Source organism: Opisthocomus hoazin, chromosome 1 (assembly GCF_030867145.1).
Source record: "Opisthocomus hoazin isolate bOpiHoa1 chromosome 1, bOpiHoa1.hap1, whole genome shotgun sequence".
Lineage (NCBI taxonomy): Eukaryota > Metazoa > Chordata > Aves > Opisthocomiformes > Opisthocomidae > Opisthocomus > Opisthocomus hoazin.
The window spans coordinates 22750129-22770110 of record NC_134414.1 but is presented as its reverse complement, the minus strand read 5'-3'; the positions used below and the strand labels follow the sequence as shown (position 1 = coordinate 22770110).

The window sequence follows — 19982 nt, the reverse complement described above, 5'->3', positions numbered from 1 at the left end:
GTAATTACAAAGTATTTTTGTACAAAGAAATGACATGTAATTTCATTTATTAGATGACTTCCAAACCACCATTCCAGAGGTGCTGAAAAATAACTAGTTGCATATTAACAATAATGGTTTTAAGAAAAATCCTACTAGGGCATTTATGTGTTATCTGAACCCCCCCCCCCCCCCCCATAATATTTTAGAGCAGCAGTAATCACACTCCCAGCTACCAATAAAGTCAGGAAGAGTCAACGATAGCTACTGGTTTAAGAAACAAGACTATCTTAATACACCAGGATACTTTGTATCACTTAATGCTGGTGTCGTCTGTAAGAGAAGACATAGCCAGAACTTTTGTCAGAAGCTGTATCTGTTATGTCTCCTCCATTCAGTTCATGTTTAGATACTCTCAGTCTTGGCTATCTGTCACAAGTATGAACATAAACATTTCAAATAATTACTGTTTAAAATATGAAAAACGCATGTTTCTACATTTGAGTCAAGTCAGTAATATTTAAGTATCAATTAATACACTCTTGGTAACTTACCAACAACTGAACACAGCATAAGTTTATCTTCAGTCATTTCTTCAAATCTTTTCTTGGCTTCTCTCTTCCACTCATCTGCCCCTTTACAAGGTTCAATGCAAGCCAGCCTGCACCTGATTGCCTAAATAACACAAATTATGTATCAAGACTATCTTCTTACAGCCAAATCACAGCCTTTACTTTGCACTCATGCAGGACAGCAAGACAGCGTGACCTTCGCTTCTGGTTCCACATCACCACTATTTGATTTAAGATTATCCCCCATTCGCCCTGACAGCAGATGAGCATAAATCTCAAATTCAGATACTTTCTCGCTGCAAGAGCTTACTTCTCCTTTCCTCCCTTTATGGTTAGGCATAGAATTGGTGCAGAGATCAGACAAGATTACTGCAGAGAGGTGATAGCCTTCATCCTGTTTTGCTTATCGTGATGTAGTAACCCAGACGCAAAGCATCGAAGATTAGAAGTCTGAAGGACTAAACACAGAAGCACCAGAGTACCACAGTACCTACGTCGGAAAAATCCTGCCCGATTTTTGAAAGGTATTAACTAGCAGACATAAAAAAACCCCCAAACCATACAGCAAATCAGACTAGATTTAGTACTTTGATTAAAAGAATTTTTGTTTAATATCTTTACTGCAAACTTTGGCGGCTACACTATGGCCCAATTTTAAATTAACTGTGAATGTTATTGTTTCCTCCTTGTTTACTGCACAGAAAGAAGAGTAACACTGGTGGGGGAAACACGAGAGAAAGGAAATAAAGACAACAGAAGTAAGCATGTTTTGTGCAGATATTCTTAGGATACAGGCAGTCAGGAACACTAAGATAAGACTGACAGACAGGTTAAATAACCGTTAAAAGAAAGGGCTGTGGACAACAAAACCAATGCTACATTAAGCGCCGCTCATCCTAGTCTTGGCCAAGATTTCTGTACCACCTAAGTTCATTAAAATGCCTGCAAACTGTATTAACAGGCTGAAAAAAGTCCAACTTCTCTTGTAACAGCCTAATTCCAATCTCTTAAACAAGCAACTTACATTTGAGGCAATGCACTATGTGATTGTGTTTGAAGACTTACCAATGCTCACCTGTAGCAGGATAAAGCTGCACAAGCAAACGCACTTCTGAATGCTTGATTTTGCAATCTTGTGTTCATTCATATTTCAAAGAATTTTAAATCCTTAAAAATGATTCTTTTTTACATGGAAAAGATTTGAAACCATACCAACATATAAGCAGACTCAAGCCTACTGATCTTTCTATTACTTGCACTAAAACTAAAAGCAACAGAAAGCTATTACTTCTTATGCAAACTTCAAGCGTAAACACCTTACTAGAGTGTTTCACCATAACCTACATAAGCATAAGAATGCTGAAATTTGAGAACAAGTGATGAGTTAAAAGTTTATTTAGATCTTTCCCTAGTGGTCATACACCCATCTGTATTTACAACTCTTTAGCCCCTTCTGCTTTCTGATCAAAGTGAGGAGGCCTAGTGGTATGTCCTCAAGAGCTGACAAACCCTTAACGAATTTCTCTGAGGATTTATATTTGGTCAATAGCAAGCCATCAGTTAGAGCGACAGGATAACATACATCAAAAATCCCAACACCCTTATTCATTAGCTGCTCTGAAGCATTAAGACATTGCAACTCCAAGACCATTTTGCCATTTTCAGAATGTTTCCTCTCCCTTGCTGTCAAAAAGGGTCCATTATTTTGGTTGAAACTTTCCCCAGAAACACCTGTTCAAAATATAAAATATTAAATCCTATTTTCAGTAAAAGATGCTGGCCAACCTCAGCTACAACAATCACTACTTCTGGTGCCTACAACTGGTCAAAAAATCCCTATCAACATACAGTATGGTTGGCAACCAGAACTATTGAATGAACAGCTGAAGAAAAAGAGCAATTTTCTACTTATGTGTGTTTTTTATTTGACAGAAATACTTTGCCATTTCCTTTGCCACTCAGTGTTTCTCCTTGTCAGAAGTGGAAAACTCCTACAATACCTAAAGTCAGGAAAACACCGAACTTTAAATGGCATAAACCAAACAAAAATATCATTTTTTAAAAATACCATTATTAGATCATTACTTGAAACCGAAAGAACATAAAAATTCATTCAGCTTAGTATGGAGTACAAGAAAGTATATCAACTAAAGACACACACACACACACTATGTATATGCACCTCCTCACCGCAAGGTAACATTAGATTTCATTTAAAACTGAAATATATATAAAAAAATAAGAATTTTCAATATGCACCCAAAACATACTATATAAGTCACATTACAAAGCCATGTGAAAAGGAACTTGCTTTATATTTACTTCAGAATGCTAACAATCCTATCTTTCCCTTTCCATCCACTGAGATTGTATTCATTTTGAGTATTTAATGCAAGCAAGCACTAATTTACCTTTTCTGGAAAGCTCAGAAACTCCTTTTTCACTCTGCGTATGTCTTCGAGAGTTAAGTTAGCAACGTTGCCAAAGTCAACATATTTTACTGTAACTTCTTGATGACCTGGCAACCCTTTAAGAAAAACAACCTAAGTTATTAAATGAAACATGACTACCTGATTCAGGTTAAAGCACCAGAATTTCAGAGTAAAATCCACATTCACATCATATAATCACAAAATATCACATTTTCAAATTTTCTGTAACCCAATTCAAAACCTATATTCTTTATGAGCCAGCTCTTTCAGGTTCCTGAAATGACAGCATTTTGGTCACCTTCCAGCTAACCACTTCATGAGACACTTGCATATTAAATACATGCCAAGTAGACCTGTCAGCACACAGACATGCTACACTGCCTATACAGGCAACACAGAAGTCAGCACAAGTACACCCCCTTTGGAATTACTATGAGGAATTACTAACCCACACTAGTCACACTTTAGAGGTTGGCTATAAAAGACAAATCTGTAGTTCAAGCTGTAACAGTGAAATACAAATTAAAATAATTCTATTATAGAATTTCAATAATATATAGCAAATTAAGTATATGGTTTCTCGATTAAAAAAAAATAGATTTATAAAACACTCCATTAATAGCAAAGAATGTAATACAAATTAGTACTACTGACTTTATGAACCTACTTGTTAGTACAAGAATGCTTAGTAAAAATAACAGCTGTTTGTTACCATTCATATCCAGGGTGTGACTCTGATCTAGTACCACATCTGATTTTGCAACCTAGCATTAGAGTGAAAGAATCAATACTTCACCTATAATCTGTGCTCTACACCAATTCCCATCTTTCTGTTTTGCAATACAGGCTTGGCCTTCAAGTGGGCAGACAATTTCCAAGTTTTTCCCATGCTCATGTTCATACACCTCCTGAATTTTCTTTGTAAGAGCTAACGAATCCAGGCTCTCACTCTAAAATAAGAGACCAAAACATACATACACACCAGACGTTCTTTTTTTTTATTTTCAGATGTTATTATTGCTCTTTTAAGGGATATTTTTTATAGTAGCATACCTCCTAGACTCCCCCCCCCCCAAATTAAACAGTAGTTATGAACATGTAAAATGAATTAAAGAGCCTAGCAACTGCTGAATATTGCCTTGTTCAATCACCACTCTAAACAGTAAACCACTACATACCCACATAGGAATTACTCATGTAACAAAACTGACAAGAAAATGTTAACTTCCTGGAATTCTAAGAATTCCTGGAATTAATCCAGGATTGATCTAGGATTGTAGGAATTAATCCAATCTATTAAGTCTAGGAATCCTAAAACTGGTAACAAGCAACAGAAGTTGATGGAAATCGTAGCTTATTTAATGTGGACTACAAGTGGCTCAACATTAAAATGTTTGTTCAGAGTTTTATTTAAATATAGCTTATTTCTAAACTTACCAGCTGGAGATAGAAATCACTTGGACTATTAATGTGACCAACTACAACACAGACTTCTTCTCTTTCTTGTGGTATCTTAGGTGGACTATACTGCAAGACGGTATTATTTTCTAACTGACGGGGAAGCTGTGATCTGAACCTAAGGTAAACAAAATGAAATTTGGAATAAATTCTGCCAAAACTAAGTGAGAGGAACCCTTTTATATTCAAATGTCAAGTTTCCCAGGAAAAATGCACAATGGTCTTATAAAAATAACTTGATTCATGTCTGTATGAATAGCTTGAGCTTTCCTTCTTGCGGTTGGTGCAGTCAATTCTCTCTAATGCTTCTCCCATCACATATGTAACAATTGAAGAAAGATTTATGGCAGCTGGCTCCAAAAAGATTTTGTTATTTGCCATACAGCAGCGTACATTTTAATTGTTAAAAAAATAAAGTGAAAGGCTAGAATCTACTACATTGACAAAACCATTTTCTTTTTGATTTCCTTTTCCTCACTTCTGAGAAAACGCTATCACTCGAGGAACACAGATGCAGTAAAAAATTATCTCCTACTGTTCTCACCATCATAACCAGTTATGCTCAAATGTGAACAAAGACTCTTCTTTGTGTGCAGCCAAATGAAATATAATTTCCTACAGATTTTCACACTGTACCCCTGTACCCAAACACTAAAATGCTCATATTCTCCATCTCCTGCCTCTTGCACTGCTCCCTCCAAAGCAGCTCTCCTCTGTCCTAACATCAACATCAAGGTCCCCCTTATGCCCTATCGTCGTTTCTCCTGCTCGTCGCGCTACATGCATCACGTGACATGGCTGGTTCATACGTGCTGACTAGCCTGTCACTGCCTACCAGCCAAACCAAACAGATACAAGGCTGATTTCTCTACGTTTTTATGTTCCTGGCAGACAATAAGGCCATCTCCTCTCACTCCCGTTATTCAAACTTGTACAGAAATTTAAATTTTATCATTTTGTAACATAAAGTTCATTATCCAAAAAAAATCCCTGACCAGCACAAAAAAGTATGCCACAGCGCTTATCAGTGAAGGTGAAAAAAGGAAATAAACACATATTGCTAAGATTAATATATCACACATTTATATATCAAACACTGCAAAACCAACTTGCTTGGTAAACTTCACTTTGTAAATATTATGCTGTTATCATTTACAGCATGAATGCATAAACTAAAAGGAAAACACGTACCTTGCCAAGTCTAAAAAAGCTAACGTATCCTTGAGAGACACTGGCATGGTATCACTTATTTTAGTAAATGGAGGTTTTTTCAAATCCACAATGAGAACACCATCCTCTTCTCCAAATATCGCCATCAAAACAACTTTATTATTTACCATCCCTAAAAATTTTGTCTTTGCTTCCTCTCCCCAACCTTCACTCTGTGTTAGGAAGAAAGAAAAAGTTACTGAAGATGTCACAGGATTTTAAAACAAAAAACACAAATAGTAATTAAAAACAAAATAGAAGCAAAGAAGGGAGCACAGATGCGTCTGAACAGATGAAATACTGACCACACTGTTAAGACTGTCTAGTCCATAGCCAGCACTGCACTAAACAGTATTCTTCTATGATGGACTCGTGTTTTTAACTGTATAAAACTAAGTCAGATCAAAGGGCTGCAGTTTCAACCATGTTTCTTTTAAAGAATCAATATTTCTCCTCCTCTGATTCTTCTGAATGATAAACCTGAACTGTCACATGCTGTTTCATCTCATGACTTACATTTCTGCTCTCCCAATTCATCTGAAAGTTTACTCTTATCTTTTTGTGTCTTTATACAAACATACAACATAGGCTGGTCAATTTATACATTCCTCCTCTCCACAACATCCTTCTTGATGTTTTATCTGCCTTGAAAAAACCTGTCAAGGCTTTTTCACTTGGATCAAGTTCATGAATTTCTCATTTGATACTGCAAATCTCTGCTTTCTAGATGTGGAAAAAAATGAAAGCATACACAAGGAAGGCATTTTACCCACCCCTGTAAAAACTGTTCCAGATCTTTCCTATTTACAGCTGTTTCAGACACCACCAGACTGCTAAAAAACCCCAAAACCAAACAGCTGCTATGCTGTCAGAAGTGCATAGCTACACTAGACATAGTTCATTCTCAAGTGAAAGTAGCAAAAATAAAGATAGCCTAACAAATAAGTGAACAATGAAGAAAATCATGCTGCAATATATGTCCTTTTTCTAAGAGAATAAAGGCTGACCGTACTTGATTTGTTGTTGTACTGAAACAGAACAAATAGCACTTTTCAATAGGTGGCAAAAAAATTTAAGTATCAAAGGACAATCCCTGAAGAAGATTCTCGTAAGAATTCTGAAGCCCCTTCTTCTCTGTTTGATGATTTTTGAAACTTACTACTTCCACAAAGTTACTAGATAGCTGTAAGAGTATCAGTTCTGTAATTTGTTTTTTCATTTGACAAAAGAACATGTCTAGAGTAAGAGCAGTGAGATTCAAACTTGAAATCACAGAATCACAAAATGGTAGGGGTTGGAAGGGACCTCTGTGGGTCATCTAGTTCAACCCTCCTGCCAAAGCAGGGTCACCTACAGTAGGCTGCACAGGACCTTGTCCAGGCAGGTCTTGAATATCTCCAGAGGAGGAGAGTTCACAGCCTCCCTGGGCAGCCTGTTCCAGTGCTCTGTCACCCTCAGAGGGAAGAATTTCTTCCTCATGTTCAGATGGAATTTCCTCTGCTTCAGTTTGTGCCCATTGCCCCTTGTCCTGTCGCTGGGCACCACTGAAAAGAGTTTGGCCCCATCCTCCTGACACCCACCCTTCAGATATTTGTAAGCATTTATAAGGTCCCCTCTCAGCCTTCTCTTCTTCAGGCTAAACAAGCCCAGCTCCCTCAGCCTCTCCTCGTAGGGGAGATGTTCCAGTCCCCTCACCATCCTTGTAGCCCTCCGCTGGACTCTCTCCAGTAGCTCTTCATCTTTCTTGAACTGGGGAGCCCAGAACTGGACAGAGTACTCCAGATGAGGTCTCACTAGGGCAGTGTAGAGGGGAAGGAGAACCTCCCTCGACCTGCTGGCCACACTCCTCCTAATGCACCCCAGGATCCCATTGGCCTTCTTGGCAGCCAGGGCACACTGCTGGCTCATGGTTAACCTGTCGTCCACCAGGACACCCAGGTCCCTCTCCACAGAGCTGCTCTCCAGCAGGTCAGCCCCAAGCTTGTACTGATGCATGGGGTTGCTCCTCCCCAGGTCCAGGACCCTGCATTTGCCTTTGTTGAACCTCATCAGGTCCCCCTCTGCCCAACTTTCCAGCCTGTCCAGGTCACGCTGAATGGCAGCACAGCCTGCTGGTGTATCTACCACACCTCCCAGTTTGGTGTCATCAGCAAACTTGCTGAGGGTACATTCCAACTCTTCACCCAGGTCGTTGATGAAGAAGTTAAGACTGGGCCCAGTACTGACCCCTGGGGGACACCACTGGTTCCAGGCCTCCCAACTAGACTCAGCATCACTGATGACAACCCTCTCAGTTCTGCCATTCAGCCAGTTCTCTATCCACTTCACCGACCACTCATCCAGCCCACACTTCCTCAGCTTCCCTAGGAGGATATTATGGGAGACAGTGTCGAAAGCCTTGCTGAAGTCGAGGTAGACAACATCCACGGCTCTCCCTTCATCTACCCAGCCAGTCATGCCATCGTAGAAAGCTATCAGATTGGTCATGCATGATTTCCCCTTGGTGAATCCATGCTGACTACTCCTGATAACCTTCTTTTCCTCCACTTGCTTGTTGATGACCTCCAGGATAAGCTGCTCCATCACCTTTCCTGGGATGGAGGTGAGGCTGACCGGCCTGTAGTTCCCTGGGTCCTCCTTCTTGCCCTTTTTGGAGTGACATTGGCCTTTCTCCAGTCCTCGGGCACCTCTCCTGTCCTCCAGGACCTCTCAGAGATGATGGAGAGTGGCTCAGCAATGACATTCGCCAGCTCCCTCAGCACTCGTGGATGCATTCCATCGGGGCCCATGGATTTCTGGATGTCCAGATCGCTTAAGCGATCCTTCACACAGTCCTCCTCGACCAAGGGAAAGTCATCCTCTCTGTAGGCTTCTCTTACCTCTGGGGCCTCGGATTCCTGAGGGCCTGCCTTCGTACTGAAGACTGAAGCAAAAAAGGCATTCAGTAGCTCTGCCTTCTCTGCACCCTCCGTCACCAGGACACCCGCCTCATTCAGCAGCGGCCCCATATTGTCCCTAGCCTTCCTTCTGCTGCTGATGTAGTTGAAGAAGCCCATGTGAATACGTATTTGTAAACCCAGAGGCTTTTTTAGACAGACTGCTATAAGCTCATTTCCTTTCCAGTGAAACGAATGCAATCCATCTTTTTGCAAGAGATGATACAACTTTTAAAAATGAAATGTATCCTGTATTTCTCTCAAGTTTCCTTCTGTCTATACCGGAATCAGATCACTGTAAATTATCATAGAATGGTTTGTGTTGGAAGGGACCTTGAAGATCATGTAGTTCCAACCCTCTGCCATGGGCAGAGGCACCTTCCACTAGACCAGGTTGCTCAAGCCCTATCCAGCCTGGCCTTGAACACTTCCAGGAATGGGACACCCACAGCTTCTCTGGGCAACGTGTGCCAGTGCCTCACTATCATCATAGTGAAGAATTTCTCCCTTATGTCTAATCTAAATTTACCCTCTTTTAGTTTAAAGGCATTACCCCTCGTCCTATAACTACATGTCCTTGCAAAAAGTCCCTCTCCAGCTTTCTTACAGGCCCCCTTTAAGCACTGAAAGGCTGCTATTAGGTCTCCTTGCAGCCTTCTCTTCTCCAGGCTGAACAACCCCAACTCTCTCAGCCTTTCCATTACTCTGATCATCTCTGTGGCCCTCCTCTCGACTCACTCCAACAGTTCTTTAATATAAGCCTCAGGCAGAAAAAAAAATCTCCTGAAATAGCACAAACAGCCTTTTACTCACTGCATTTTTGGGAACAACATCCTTCAATGAACATCGTACTGCTAAAGGAGGAACAGCTGCAAGTTCTGCCTCAATACACCGATCAGGCTTCCTTACAAACAAACAAATGTCATCTGTTTCAATCGTTTGCAGAGTAGCAGGTTCAGGCCTTTCTGCAGGAATGTATCTATTGTCAATGGGAATAAATGCAGTACTAGCTTAGAAGAAAAGCAAAAAGCACCAACACCAAACAACCCCCAAAACCAAACCCCAAACTTAACATAAAAGTCATTATTGCAATAATTGGCATAATGTCATGTCACTGAAATAAATTGAGAAAATCTCAATGAAATGCCTTTTTTTTTTTTTAACACTGAGGACTCACGTGCTCTATTTTGCAATACAAGTCTAAATTAAACAGTTTAATGTGTGAAGGCTTCTACACTTGTGTACTTACATACACTGCCACTTTTCCTGTGTGAAATACATACGTACAGAACATTAGTGTCATATGGATGTCTGGTTATCTGCTTGTGTGAAGCTGATGGAGGACTTATTCCTTATAGAGATCCTATTGAGTAACAATAGTCAAGGACAACAATTGCAGATAAAAACCTCTCTGTAAACATACCCTGACAAAATTAGAACTACAGAGCTCCCAAAATCAATGAGGAATACTTCCAGCAGTGCAGTATCACGAACTTTGTATTTTATTGGACTACAGTGCTTCCTCACATTTTTACTTTTTCGGGGAATTAGTTCAGTGATGGTTCCACGGCACCACATTCCAGTTTCCTTGTTCTTAATAAAAATTCTAGCACCTATAAGAAGGAAATGAAAAAAAGACAGACTAAATTCAGTATTTGTAGATATTTCACACTGGAAGTATTAGTACAGTTCTGCATAATGTTTCATTGCTGCCTATCTTCCACACAGGCAATAAGAGAGCTACTGCTAAAACAAAGACACAAATTAAAAATCTTGTCTCAATAGCCACCGGAGGCTTTCTACCCACATGCATTTACACTATGCCTGTAAGGGTGGGAGGTGATTGGCTTCTATTAGGAAGTAATTTCTGGCAAGCTTTCTACACATCTTAGTAAAAGTTGCAAAAAAACACTGAAGTTGAGGCCTATTACATACTTTTTATGAGTTTTCTAAACACCTTCTAGAAGTAACATTGACAATGCGATGGCTAGAAAATAAATTTAATGATGAAGCAATGCATTACTGTCTTTCGTTTTTACTTCCAGAATGGTTTCTACCCAGTTAGTAAACTTTAAAAAAAAAAAATCTATCCACTTGAAAGAAATGTTGCTTGCATGAGAGAAAGCTGATATGCTGAAGTAATGAAAGAACAAGGCTAGTCATTAACATTAGTATACTGAAAAAGAACTATCAGTTAATAATTACTACCTTATACTCGCAAACAAGTTTACAGCCAGGTGTTTCAACTGCTGGTTACTGTAAGCACTCAATTTGTTGAGGTTGAGAATAACTACAGTCTTTTTTACTTCTGCAGTTTTTGTTCCTATGATTTCACTAAAGTCTACTTTACTGAACAACGTGTACATTGCTTCCCAAAAACCATTAACTGTAGATTCCAGAACATATAAGGACTGCTTTACTATGTAAAGGGTGGGAGAAGGGAGGAGAAAAAAAAGAGAATATTGTACTAAGGAAGACATACTGCAAGACAGTATTTTAAGCTAACACAGACCTTTCGAAATTAATAATTTACCTAGTTCCAAAACATCTGAAGGCAAGACATATGAACTCTCGTTACAACAGAAGTTTTCCAATTTCTTCTCCAAAACCCCTGCTTCTTTCTTCTGTGAGTATCTCCGAATGTAGAAGTGGCATGGATTTACAACATGGCTTATGAACACTAGCTCTGCTGAACCCAAGTAAGACATAAAACATATCGTCAAACACTCTCCAAGTGACTCCAACCAATTTTATCAGGCACATGATTAGGTTTATGTTGCATTAATCATGATAACATTACTGCAAATAGCTTTTAAACTGAGAAGTCTACTCACAATTGTTTCAAACTAGTTACCTGTTTGCTTTCTGGTTAAATCCGCTCTTTTCAACTACATCCCTTAAGCTACCCTGCAAACAAAAGGCTGTCTCACTGCTTACAAAGCAGTCACCTGAATTTAAGTAGCTAATTCAGAGTATGCATTCCCTCTATTTAACAGAGACATCAGAGAATCACAGAATGTTAGGGGTTGGAAGGGACCTCTGGGCATCATTTAGTCCAACCCCCTGCCGAAGCTGGGTCACCTTGAGCAGGCTGCACAGGACTCTGTCCAGGTGGGTCTTGAATATCTCCAGAGAAGGAGAATCTACAACATCTCTGGGCAGCCTGTTCCAGTGCTCCGTCACCCTCAGAGTAAAGAAGCTCTTCCTCATGTTCAGCTGGAACTTCCTCTGCTTCAGTCTGTGCCCATTGCCCCTTGTCTTGTGTCGCTGTGCACCACTGAAAAGAGTCTGGTCCCATCCTCCTGACATCCATCCTTAAGATATTTACAGGCATTTATAAGGTCCCCTCTCAGCCTTCTCCAGGCTAAACAAGCCCAGCTCCCTCAGCCTTTCCTCGTAGGACAGATGCTCCAGTCCCCTAACCGTCTTGGCAGCCCTCCTCTGGACTCTCTCCAGCAGCTCATCTTTCTTGAACTGGGGAGCCCAGCACTGGACACAGTACTCCAGATGGGGCTCCACTAGGGCAGAGTAGAGGGAGAACCTCCCTCAGCCTACTGGCCACACTCCTCTTCATGCACCCCAGGATCCCATTGGCCTTCTTGGCAACAAGGGCACACTGCTGACTCATGGCCAACCTGTCATCCACCAGCACTCCCAGGTCCCTCTCCGCAGAGCTGCTCTCCAGCAGGTCAGCCCCAATACTGATGCATGGGGTTGTTCCTCCCCAGGTGCAGGACCCTGCACACTTGCCCTTGGTTGAATTTCATCAGGTTCCTCTCTGCCCAACTCTCCAGCCTGTCCAGGTCTCGCTGAATGGCAGTACAGCCCTCTGGTGTATCCACCACTCCTCCCAGTTTTGTGTCATCAGCAAACTTGCTGAGGGTACACTTTAACTCTTCATCCAGGTCATTGATGAAGAAGTTAAACAAGATTGGGCCAAGTACTGACTCCTTGGGGATAACACTAGTTACAGGCCTCCAACTAGACTCAGCGCTGCTGATGACAACCCTCTGAGCTCTGCCATTCAGTCGTTCTCAATCCACCTTACTGACCACTCATCCAGCCCACACTTCCTGAGCTTCCCTAGGAGGATGTTATGGGAGAGAGGAAGCTTCTAAAAAGCAAATTAGAGAGATTAAGACTCGTACCCTTAAGAACAGGTATGCTAAGCACTGCTGTATAGTTATTCAGTCATAATGCATAAAGATCAGGGAACGGCCTAAAGCTACCCAGGAGATGACCTTATGTAAGACAGTAGTTCTGACTAAGCATCCAAATCCTTTGTACTGCAGGTACCTCCCCTGATTTGGGATCCAAAGTGCAAGTTTCTCTTGCTGAAGCTGAAGCTATTCACCAAAGGTAGTGGATAGGTCAGAAGGTTTTAGAAGCGCCACAACTCAATTCCTACAAGAGTATTTTACACCACAAAACTTCCTGCAAAGAGTGGATAACAACATCTAGATCCAATGCCACCTGCATGACTGATCAGTGCACAGCAAACAGATTTGCAGCGCCCTAAAGCACTGCCATCTCTGCCCATCTTTGAACTACAACTGATTGTGGGCAAAACATGGTACAAAGAATCTGGCATCTGAAACATTCTGAGTATGTACGCAGGGCTGTGCTTGTAAGTTTTTAGGAACTGCAGTGTCCACAACAGATGCAAGATGACTCCTGGACATTTCCAGCAGGAAAGATGGTATCTGAGTAAAAGGTCTGAATGACTTGAAAGATTTCAGCTATAGGTACATTAACTCTTTCGGATCACCCTTGATCACCATCTCCAATGATGTGATGAGTCAGCTAGTCTGTCTTAGCCAGACCAGGAAAAGCACCTACCAACAGCCACTTCACTAGATCAGTAGAGGCTGATACCTCCAGCCAAAAAACAAAGAAGGAGCTGGGACAGTTCTGGATCACTAGAGCTAGATAGATCCAGAAGAGATGTCTTTAAGCTGCTTGAGAATGCTCCTTAAACTAAATGCAAACAGAAAATCCCAACAAACCACAGCTGCCTGAAAAGGATTTGAAAAATTTATCAAACATTATTTGTCTGACAACTAACCCTACTAGCAGGGGAGAATGAGTTTCCCTGTATGAAACTTTAAATTATGTTTCCCATACTCCAGACAGATCCACTATTGCACAAAATGTGTATTTTAGCATACTACTGATAAAAACAATCACATCAAGTAACTCTATGATCATTTAATCTCTTAGGATGTTGTTCTCCTAGTATATATGTGAGAGATACTCCAACTTAAGTGTCTGGAAAAGCTCAAACATCACACAATGGTGATAAATGTGAGGTGTTTCTCTCTCCATATGAATTAATTGACGTCTAATAAATGGTGAGCACAGACTATACTAACTTCAGTATGAGCATTAGGAGAATTTCTCTGGTAACTACTTTTTCCACAGAATTTGTTATGGACTTAAAATGCTCAGATTCTGTGATACTCTGTCAAGTCACATTAAGAGCACCTAGCGAATTCACAGGTTACTGGACAGGAAATTGTCAGGGGAGCACACATTTGTATGACTCTGGGGTTAAAAAAAAACAACAAATAAAAAATCAAGAACCAAACAAATGAAAAAACAAACACCAAGCAAAACAAAAAAATGCAACTTCCTTCATCTTTTTTCTATGCTAATATTATCTGGTGTCCTAGATTAAGGCGCACCTTTTTGCAGCAGTATTTTCCACATCTGCTTCTTCCTCTGTCAACTTCTTAGGTCAGTTTCTTTCTTTTCCAATACTGCTATCTCTGCTCTTCATCTTTTATTACCATTTACACTCAACAATGAACAAAGATCAAAGCACTGCACAAATTGTGCCGACACAATTTTTGAAAGAAGTAACTTATTTCCTCAAATTACTCTGTTTTGTAGATTTATCTGTTCACTCACATTTCAGAAAACCAAACACAGATGGAGAACAAGAGAACAGTTCAAAATTCAGTATATAAACGACTGGCCTAAGCAATGGGTCCCAGGGCACACAGCAAGCACTAGTATCATTATGCCACATATCTGCCACGTGTTGAGAAACTGCCAACGCTGAGTTTCTGAAAGTTACTTGGGACTTCCTGTACTGCATCTTGCAACTAAGTGGTTTTATGGCAAATCTTAAAAGATGGTATAGTCTTTACGTTAGCAAGGAGAGCAGAACAGGAAGCATTTTTGCAGAGCAAAACTGCTGGTGCTAAGAATGACATCTGCATTGTAAGCAGCTCGCAGACCAGTTTTCCCTGGAAGGAAATCAATCCATGTCCCCCAAGTCTGCTCTTACACGTGAGCAAATACATGCTAAGTAGGGACGGTCAGGAGATCTGCTTGCTAGTACTTTCCTGATCGCAGCTAGAATGCTAACTTGCATGTCCAACTCTCCAACAAATACCATTGTCTTCTCCGACTGCTTAGAGGATGGGTCCCTTCTAGTAAACTAACCCATTTACCAGACAGGAAAACCACTAACCAGCTTTGTGTTGAGAAGGTGTTTCCTTCTTGAAGAGTTTCTTCCTCTGTCTGTCAGCATGATATTCTGCGGGAAACTCTATTGTTTTAGGAGAAAAGTTCAGTGAATTACGTCAGCTAAGTATTTATATGTACGTAGTAAAGCAGCAAACGCGGTAAAGAGAAATTACATACATTGTAAGGGTACTGCAAAGACAAAAATTCTTGCATCTGATGTGACTGCAACAAATGCACACACAGTGACTACATGCACATGACCAGTCCACATGCTAATTCCAAGATTACAAAACTACCATCAAAATTCACAGGGTCAAGACATGCAAAACTCATATAACACTGCAGTTTCAAGGAATTTTGTTCTGACAAGTTTTGTAAAATCCACTGGGATTCTGGAATATGCTATTTTAGACAGTCATGCCCAAGCTCTGAAATTTACTTCACCTTGATCACAGTTATATGCTACCACAATCACTCTCATATACCACCCCCACCCTCTGCCTCCTCCTCCCCAAGCATTACTGATCATAGGGATTTTCTAGGTATGTTGTGGACACAGAACACTGAAGTTAAGCATCTTAATCACACTGCTGGGTATATCTATCTATTCTACCTTTATTATCTAACTGGAATTTCCATGTTCCAACTTGTTCCTAACACCTTCAGCCCTAGCCCTGAGCCCCTCCTGGACACCAGCTTGGTAGGTTCTGCTAGATTGTGACTTTCAGTACTGCATGTTCCAAAACCAGACATGGTACTCCAGATTCAGTCTCACAAGAGCCTAACAGAAGGGAAGGATCACTTTCTGGACCTGTTCGCTACACTCTTACTAATACAGTCCAGGAAAAGCCTGACAAGCTGAAGAACCTAACTGATATTGCCAGTTAACATAGGACAATGCCCCAGGAAAAGACTCGGGAATCCAAGTGAACTGCCAGAAAAGCACCCTCCAGGAGCCAATGTCAGAAACTCTGATGAGGACTGTAATAACTAAGAGACAAAGAGACTCATTCAGGCAGACACAGGAACTTATGACCCCTCTTGGAAAGGACTTATGAGAAAGTTTTCACTAAGCTAAGCTGAAGAAGGACAAAAAAGAAACGATGATAGCTCAAAGGAATATAAAGTGAAATACAGACGTCATTAAAGAATTCATGAGAGCCCAGTATAACTACAAATATACAACATAATACAAAACATATAAATAACATCATGCTTGACAATGGAACATTGAAAGCGTCAGGTATTAAGCAACTTACTTTCCAGGTCATCTTCAAATATTTCTTCTATTATGACATCAGGGCTGGATGGAGACTTGGGCAGAGCAGAAACACTATGATGACATATCATAGGAAGTGTTTCTTCTACTTGAGTATTTTTCACTTCTTTGTGAACACCACGTTGATTCGCAAGAGCCTTTACTTTACTTTCTCTGCTAAGTGCCGGAAACATATTCTCTACAGATGATTGAGTATCACAGCCTGGCATTTCTTCTTTGTCATCAAGGATAAGATTGTGTTGTCCATTATCTTCACTAGATTTGGGAAAACATTTAGTTTGAAAGAAATTAATATAATTCAGCCTGTTTTCAGAAAAGCATGAGTCAAAGCAGAGGTTTTATTAAGAATGTATCACTATGTTAAAAAAACACCTTGTTAAGAGCTGGTACACCAAGACAACAAAAACAGTACCTTGATTTCCGAAAACTAAAAGGACTGGCACAGAAGTGGCACATATTCTCGGGCACAGCTCAGTACAAGAGCTACCCCTGCTTAAATGATCAAAGAGACACTACAGGTAGAAATGCAAACTATTTGAAAAAAATGTTAATAATGTGATAGATAGTTCACATTAAAAACAGAAGGCATGTCAGTTGCTTTTGTACGAACAGTTACTCTTCACTGTAATCTGCAGTATTTTCAAGTATTACAGTATGCAATAAGCCTTTTTTAGCATAACCAGTGCTAACTACAACAGCCCTAATGGCAACTCCATTCCACTTTCTCAAGTTTTTGTCAAAGACTGTGGAGAAAAATAAAGGTGACTAATAAAATAAAACAATTTGTGATTTTAAAAACAAAAATCATTTTTTTTCTGGTTCAAGTTAATCTTCAGTCATTTCTTTTGGCATATGACATGATCAGTATTTAGACTATGAAATGGAAATACTATAAATTTCAGCATTTGCTGTTGATTTTACAGATTTATTTGCACTTACAAGCAGCAATTTTCATATGCTGGAATGACAAAACATCTCTACTACGTGTACAATGAACGTGTAGATGTGATGCTTAGGGACATGGTTTAGTGGTGGACTTGGCAGTGTTAGGTTGCACTTGATCTTAAAGGTCTTTTCCAACCTAAATGATTCTATGACTGTATCACTAAATGCCAGCAAAAGCTGAAAAGCACTCAGCATCAAAAAAATCTCGATAACTTAAGTGATACAGTGAAATATAGTTGAGTGAAACATAAGCAAAACTGAAATGTCAGAACTGAAACACTAATTGGATTAACTGGAATGCTGACTGAAATACCAGCATCTGAAGTTTTCTTCTGTTTCATTGTACTCTTAGAAACCCACAAGCATAAACAGTTCTTGTGGTGGTGTTTTTTTTTTTTAATTTAATCTCCAATAAATATTTAACCATTAGAAGAACAGGTAAGTTACTGGACCTACCCTCTTTATTAAAAAAATACTTACTGCCCTGTTGTTCCCCACTCAATCTTGCCCAAATTTTTTAACAAAGGTGTTATCTCCTCAGTGTTCAGGAAGAATCTCGGGAGAAGAAACATTACAGAAGGTGACATGAATACCTGAGTCACTCTGACAGTTTGAGATGTATAGTATTTTTCAGCACAATATTCATGGAGGGGCAAAATAAGACATTTAATTACCTACTCCAGTTTCATTCTTTTACTCCTATTAACAACAGATTTGGCTGCTCATTTAACTTCACATTCAGAATTCAAAACTCTTGCCTTTTGCTCGCTCTCTTTCTCATGCAGAGAGTACTCCATAATTCACTTACTGAGTTTTCACACCTATACCCATTTTAGTTCAATAAATTATTCTGTATGGAGAAAAAATGCTCTCCAACAGTCCTGAAGAACAAAATCGTAACTGAAGTCCAAAATGTACATTCTTTTTGTTCTGTTTTTACACTAATAAACAGCTGTTTCCTTTGCCGATGACAGCTAGCAAAATCTTCTAAGTACTTTTACAGAACTGTAAATATAACTTAATTCAATCAAATCCTTAGCTTTGCTGTCCATTATAACGAACAATTTGCCAAAACTGAAGTGTAAGCAGGATTGAACAGCCCTTCTTCCCCCCCCCCCCCCCCCCTCCTTCAGGAACCTATCTTCTCTTCGTTGTGTGTCAACTCCTATGCACCTCCCAGCTATGATTTTTTCACCTTCGGTATTATTTTGGAGTGGCACCAGCATGCAAGGCCTTTATGCTAATCCTTCATCAGATCTCTTTTTTTACCCTGTTTTGTTCAACTTTTTAAAAGGTCTCCCAATACAAATGTATTTGATTTTGTCATTTTTTAGCTTTCTTCTAGGTTGTGAGTTTTGACATTGCGCACTTACACAGGCTTCTCTGAAATTATCATCCATCTCTGACATTATCTTCAAAATAGGCCCTACCTACCAAGTCTTTAACTTTACTAAAAGATGGTTTTAAAGATTCCTTTATCCATATTCTAACGACTCAACTGACATATGACAGGAATCATCATGATTTTTGTCAAGTATTGGAACTGGGCTGCCCAGGGAAGTGGGTCATCATCCCTGGAGTCATTTGGCTCAGAGTGTTGGGGCTGTTCAGCCTCGAGAAGGCTCCAGGGAGACCTCACTGCAGCCTTCCAGTACTTAAAGTACTAATAAAATGAAGTACTTATAAGAAAGATGGGGACAGATTTTTTTTTTTAACAGGGCCTGTTGCAATAGGACAAGGGGTAATGGTTTTAAACTAAAAGAGGGTAGATTTAGACTGGATATAAGGAAGAAATGCTTTACAATGAGGGTGGTGAAACACTGCCACAGGTTGCCCAGAGAGGTGTTAGACGTCTAATCCCTGGAAACATTCAAGGCCAGGCTGGACAGGGCTCTGAGCAACCTGATTGAGCTGAAGATGTCCCTGCTCACTGCCGGGGGGGGTTGGTCTACATGACCTTTAAAGGTCCCCCCAACCCAAACCATTCTACGATTTAAGACTTGTATGGATGGCGCTTCACAACATATTTAATGGTGGATTTGGCAGGGTTAACTTCACGGTTAGACTCGATGATCTTAACCGCCTTTGCCAACCTAAATGTTTCTATGACAATTTTTCACACTTTGCATGCAAGTAGCCAGCTTTGGGCTTCATTCCTCTATGCGATTCAGAATCTGATGGCACACAACCACTCTATCCCCCCGAGTCGTTCCATGTCCTAAAATATAATGTAATCCTCAAGATGTTCCAACCTAACACCATCTTTGTTATATCGCTCCTTCATTGCTCCTGAATGTGGCTTTTATACACTAGGATTACAGTAGTCTGACCAGCCTTATGACCAAGCTGCACATGGTCAGCTGTACCACAGCTATGACACACTTTCTTGCTCATTTCTGGTACAGAAATTCTATTTTCCAATTCCAGTGAGGGCAACTTGGTAACTGGTATTTTTGACAAATTTCTTCTTAGACATCCGTGGTTCCAAAAGCATTTAAGTGTTCCTTAAAGGTGAGAAACAAATACATTTTTAAAAAATAAGTAATCCATTACTTCCCCAATTTCTTTCTAAGAAAAGGAGAGGAAGTTTAAAAGTAGCAGAAGTCTGTCAGGAATTCTTTAAATGTACATATACATTTACCTAGCAGCGTATCTCCCTGATGCCTCAGATGAAGGCTACTGCGCATTGTTAGTGATG

General features: G+C 40.1%; 1 protein-coding gene across 1 annotated transcript in view; it reads right to left on the bottom strand.

The window, feature by feature from the left end:
• Window positions 1–19982, bottom strand: part of RNF17 (ring finger protein 17) — a 68766-nt gene that overhangs the window by 37828 nt on the left and 10956 nt on the right. The window contains 11 exon segments of the mRNA XM_075418579.1: window positions 534–654; window positions 2963–3078; window positions 3780–3933; window positions 4421–4559; window positions 5633–5823; window positions 9400–9565; window positions 10010–10199; window positions 11120–11275; window positions 15050–15142; window positions 16320–16594; window positions 17765–17839. Of these exon segments, the coding sequence (XP_075274694.1) occupies window positions 534–654; window positions 2963–3078; window positions 3780–3933; window positions 4421–4559; window positions 5633–5823; window positions 9400–9565; window positions 10010–10199; window positions 11120–11275; window positions 15050–15142; window positions 16320–16594; window positions 17765–17839 (1676 nt within the window).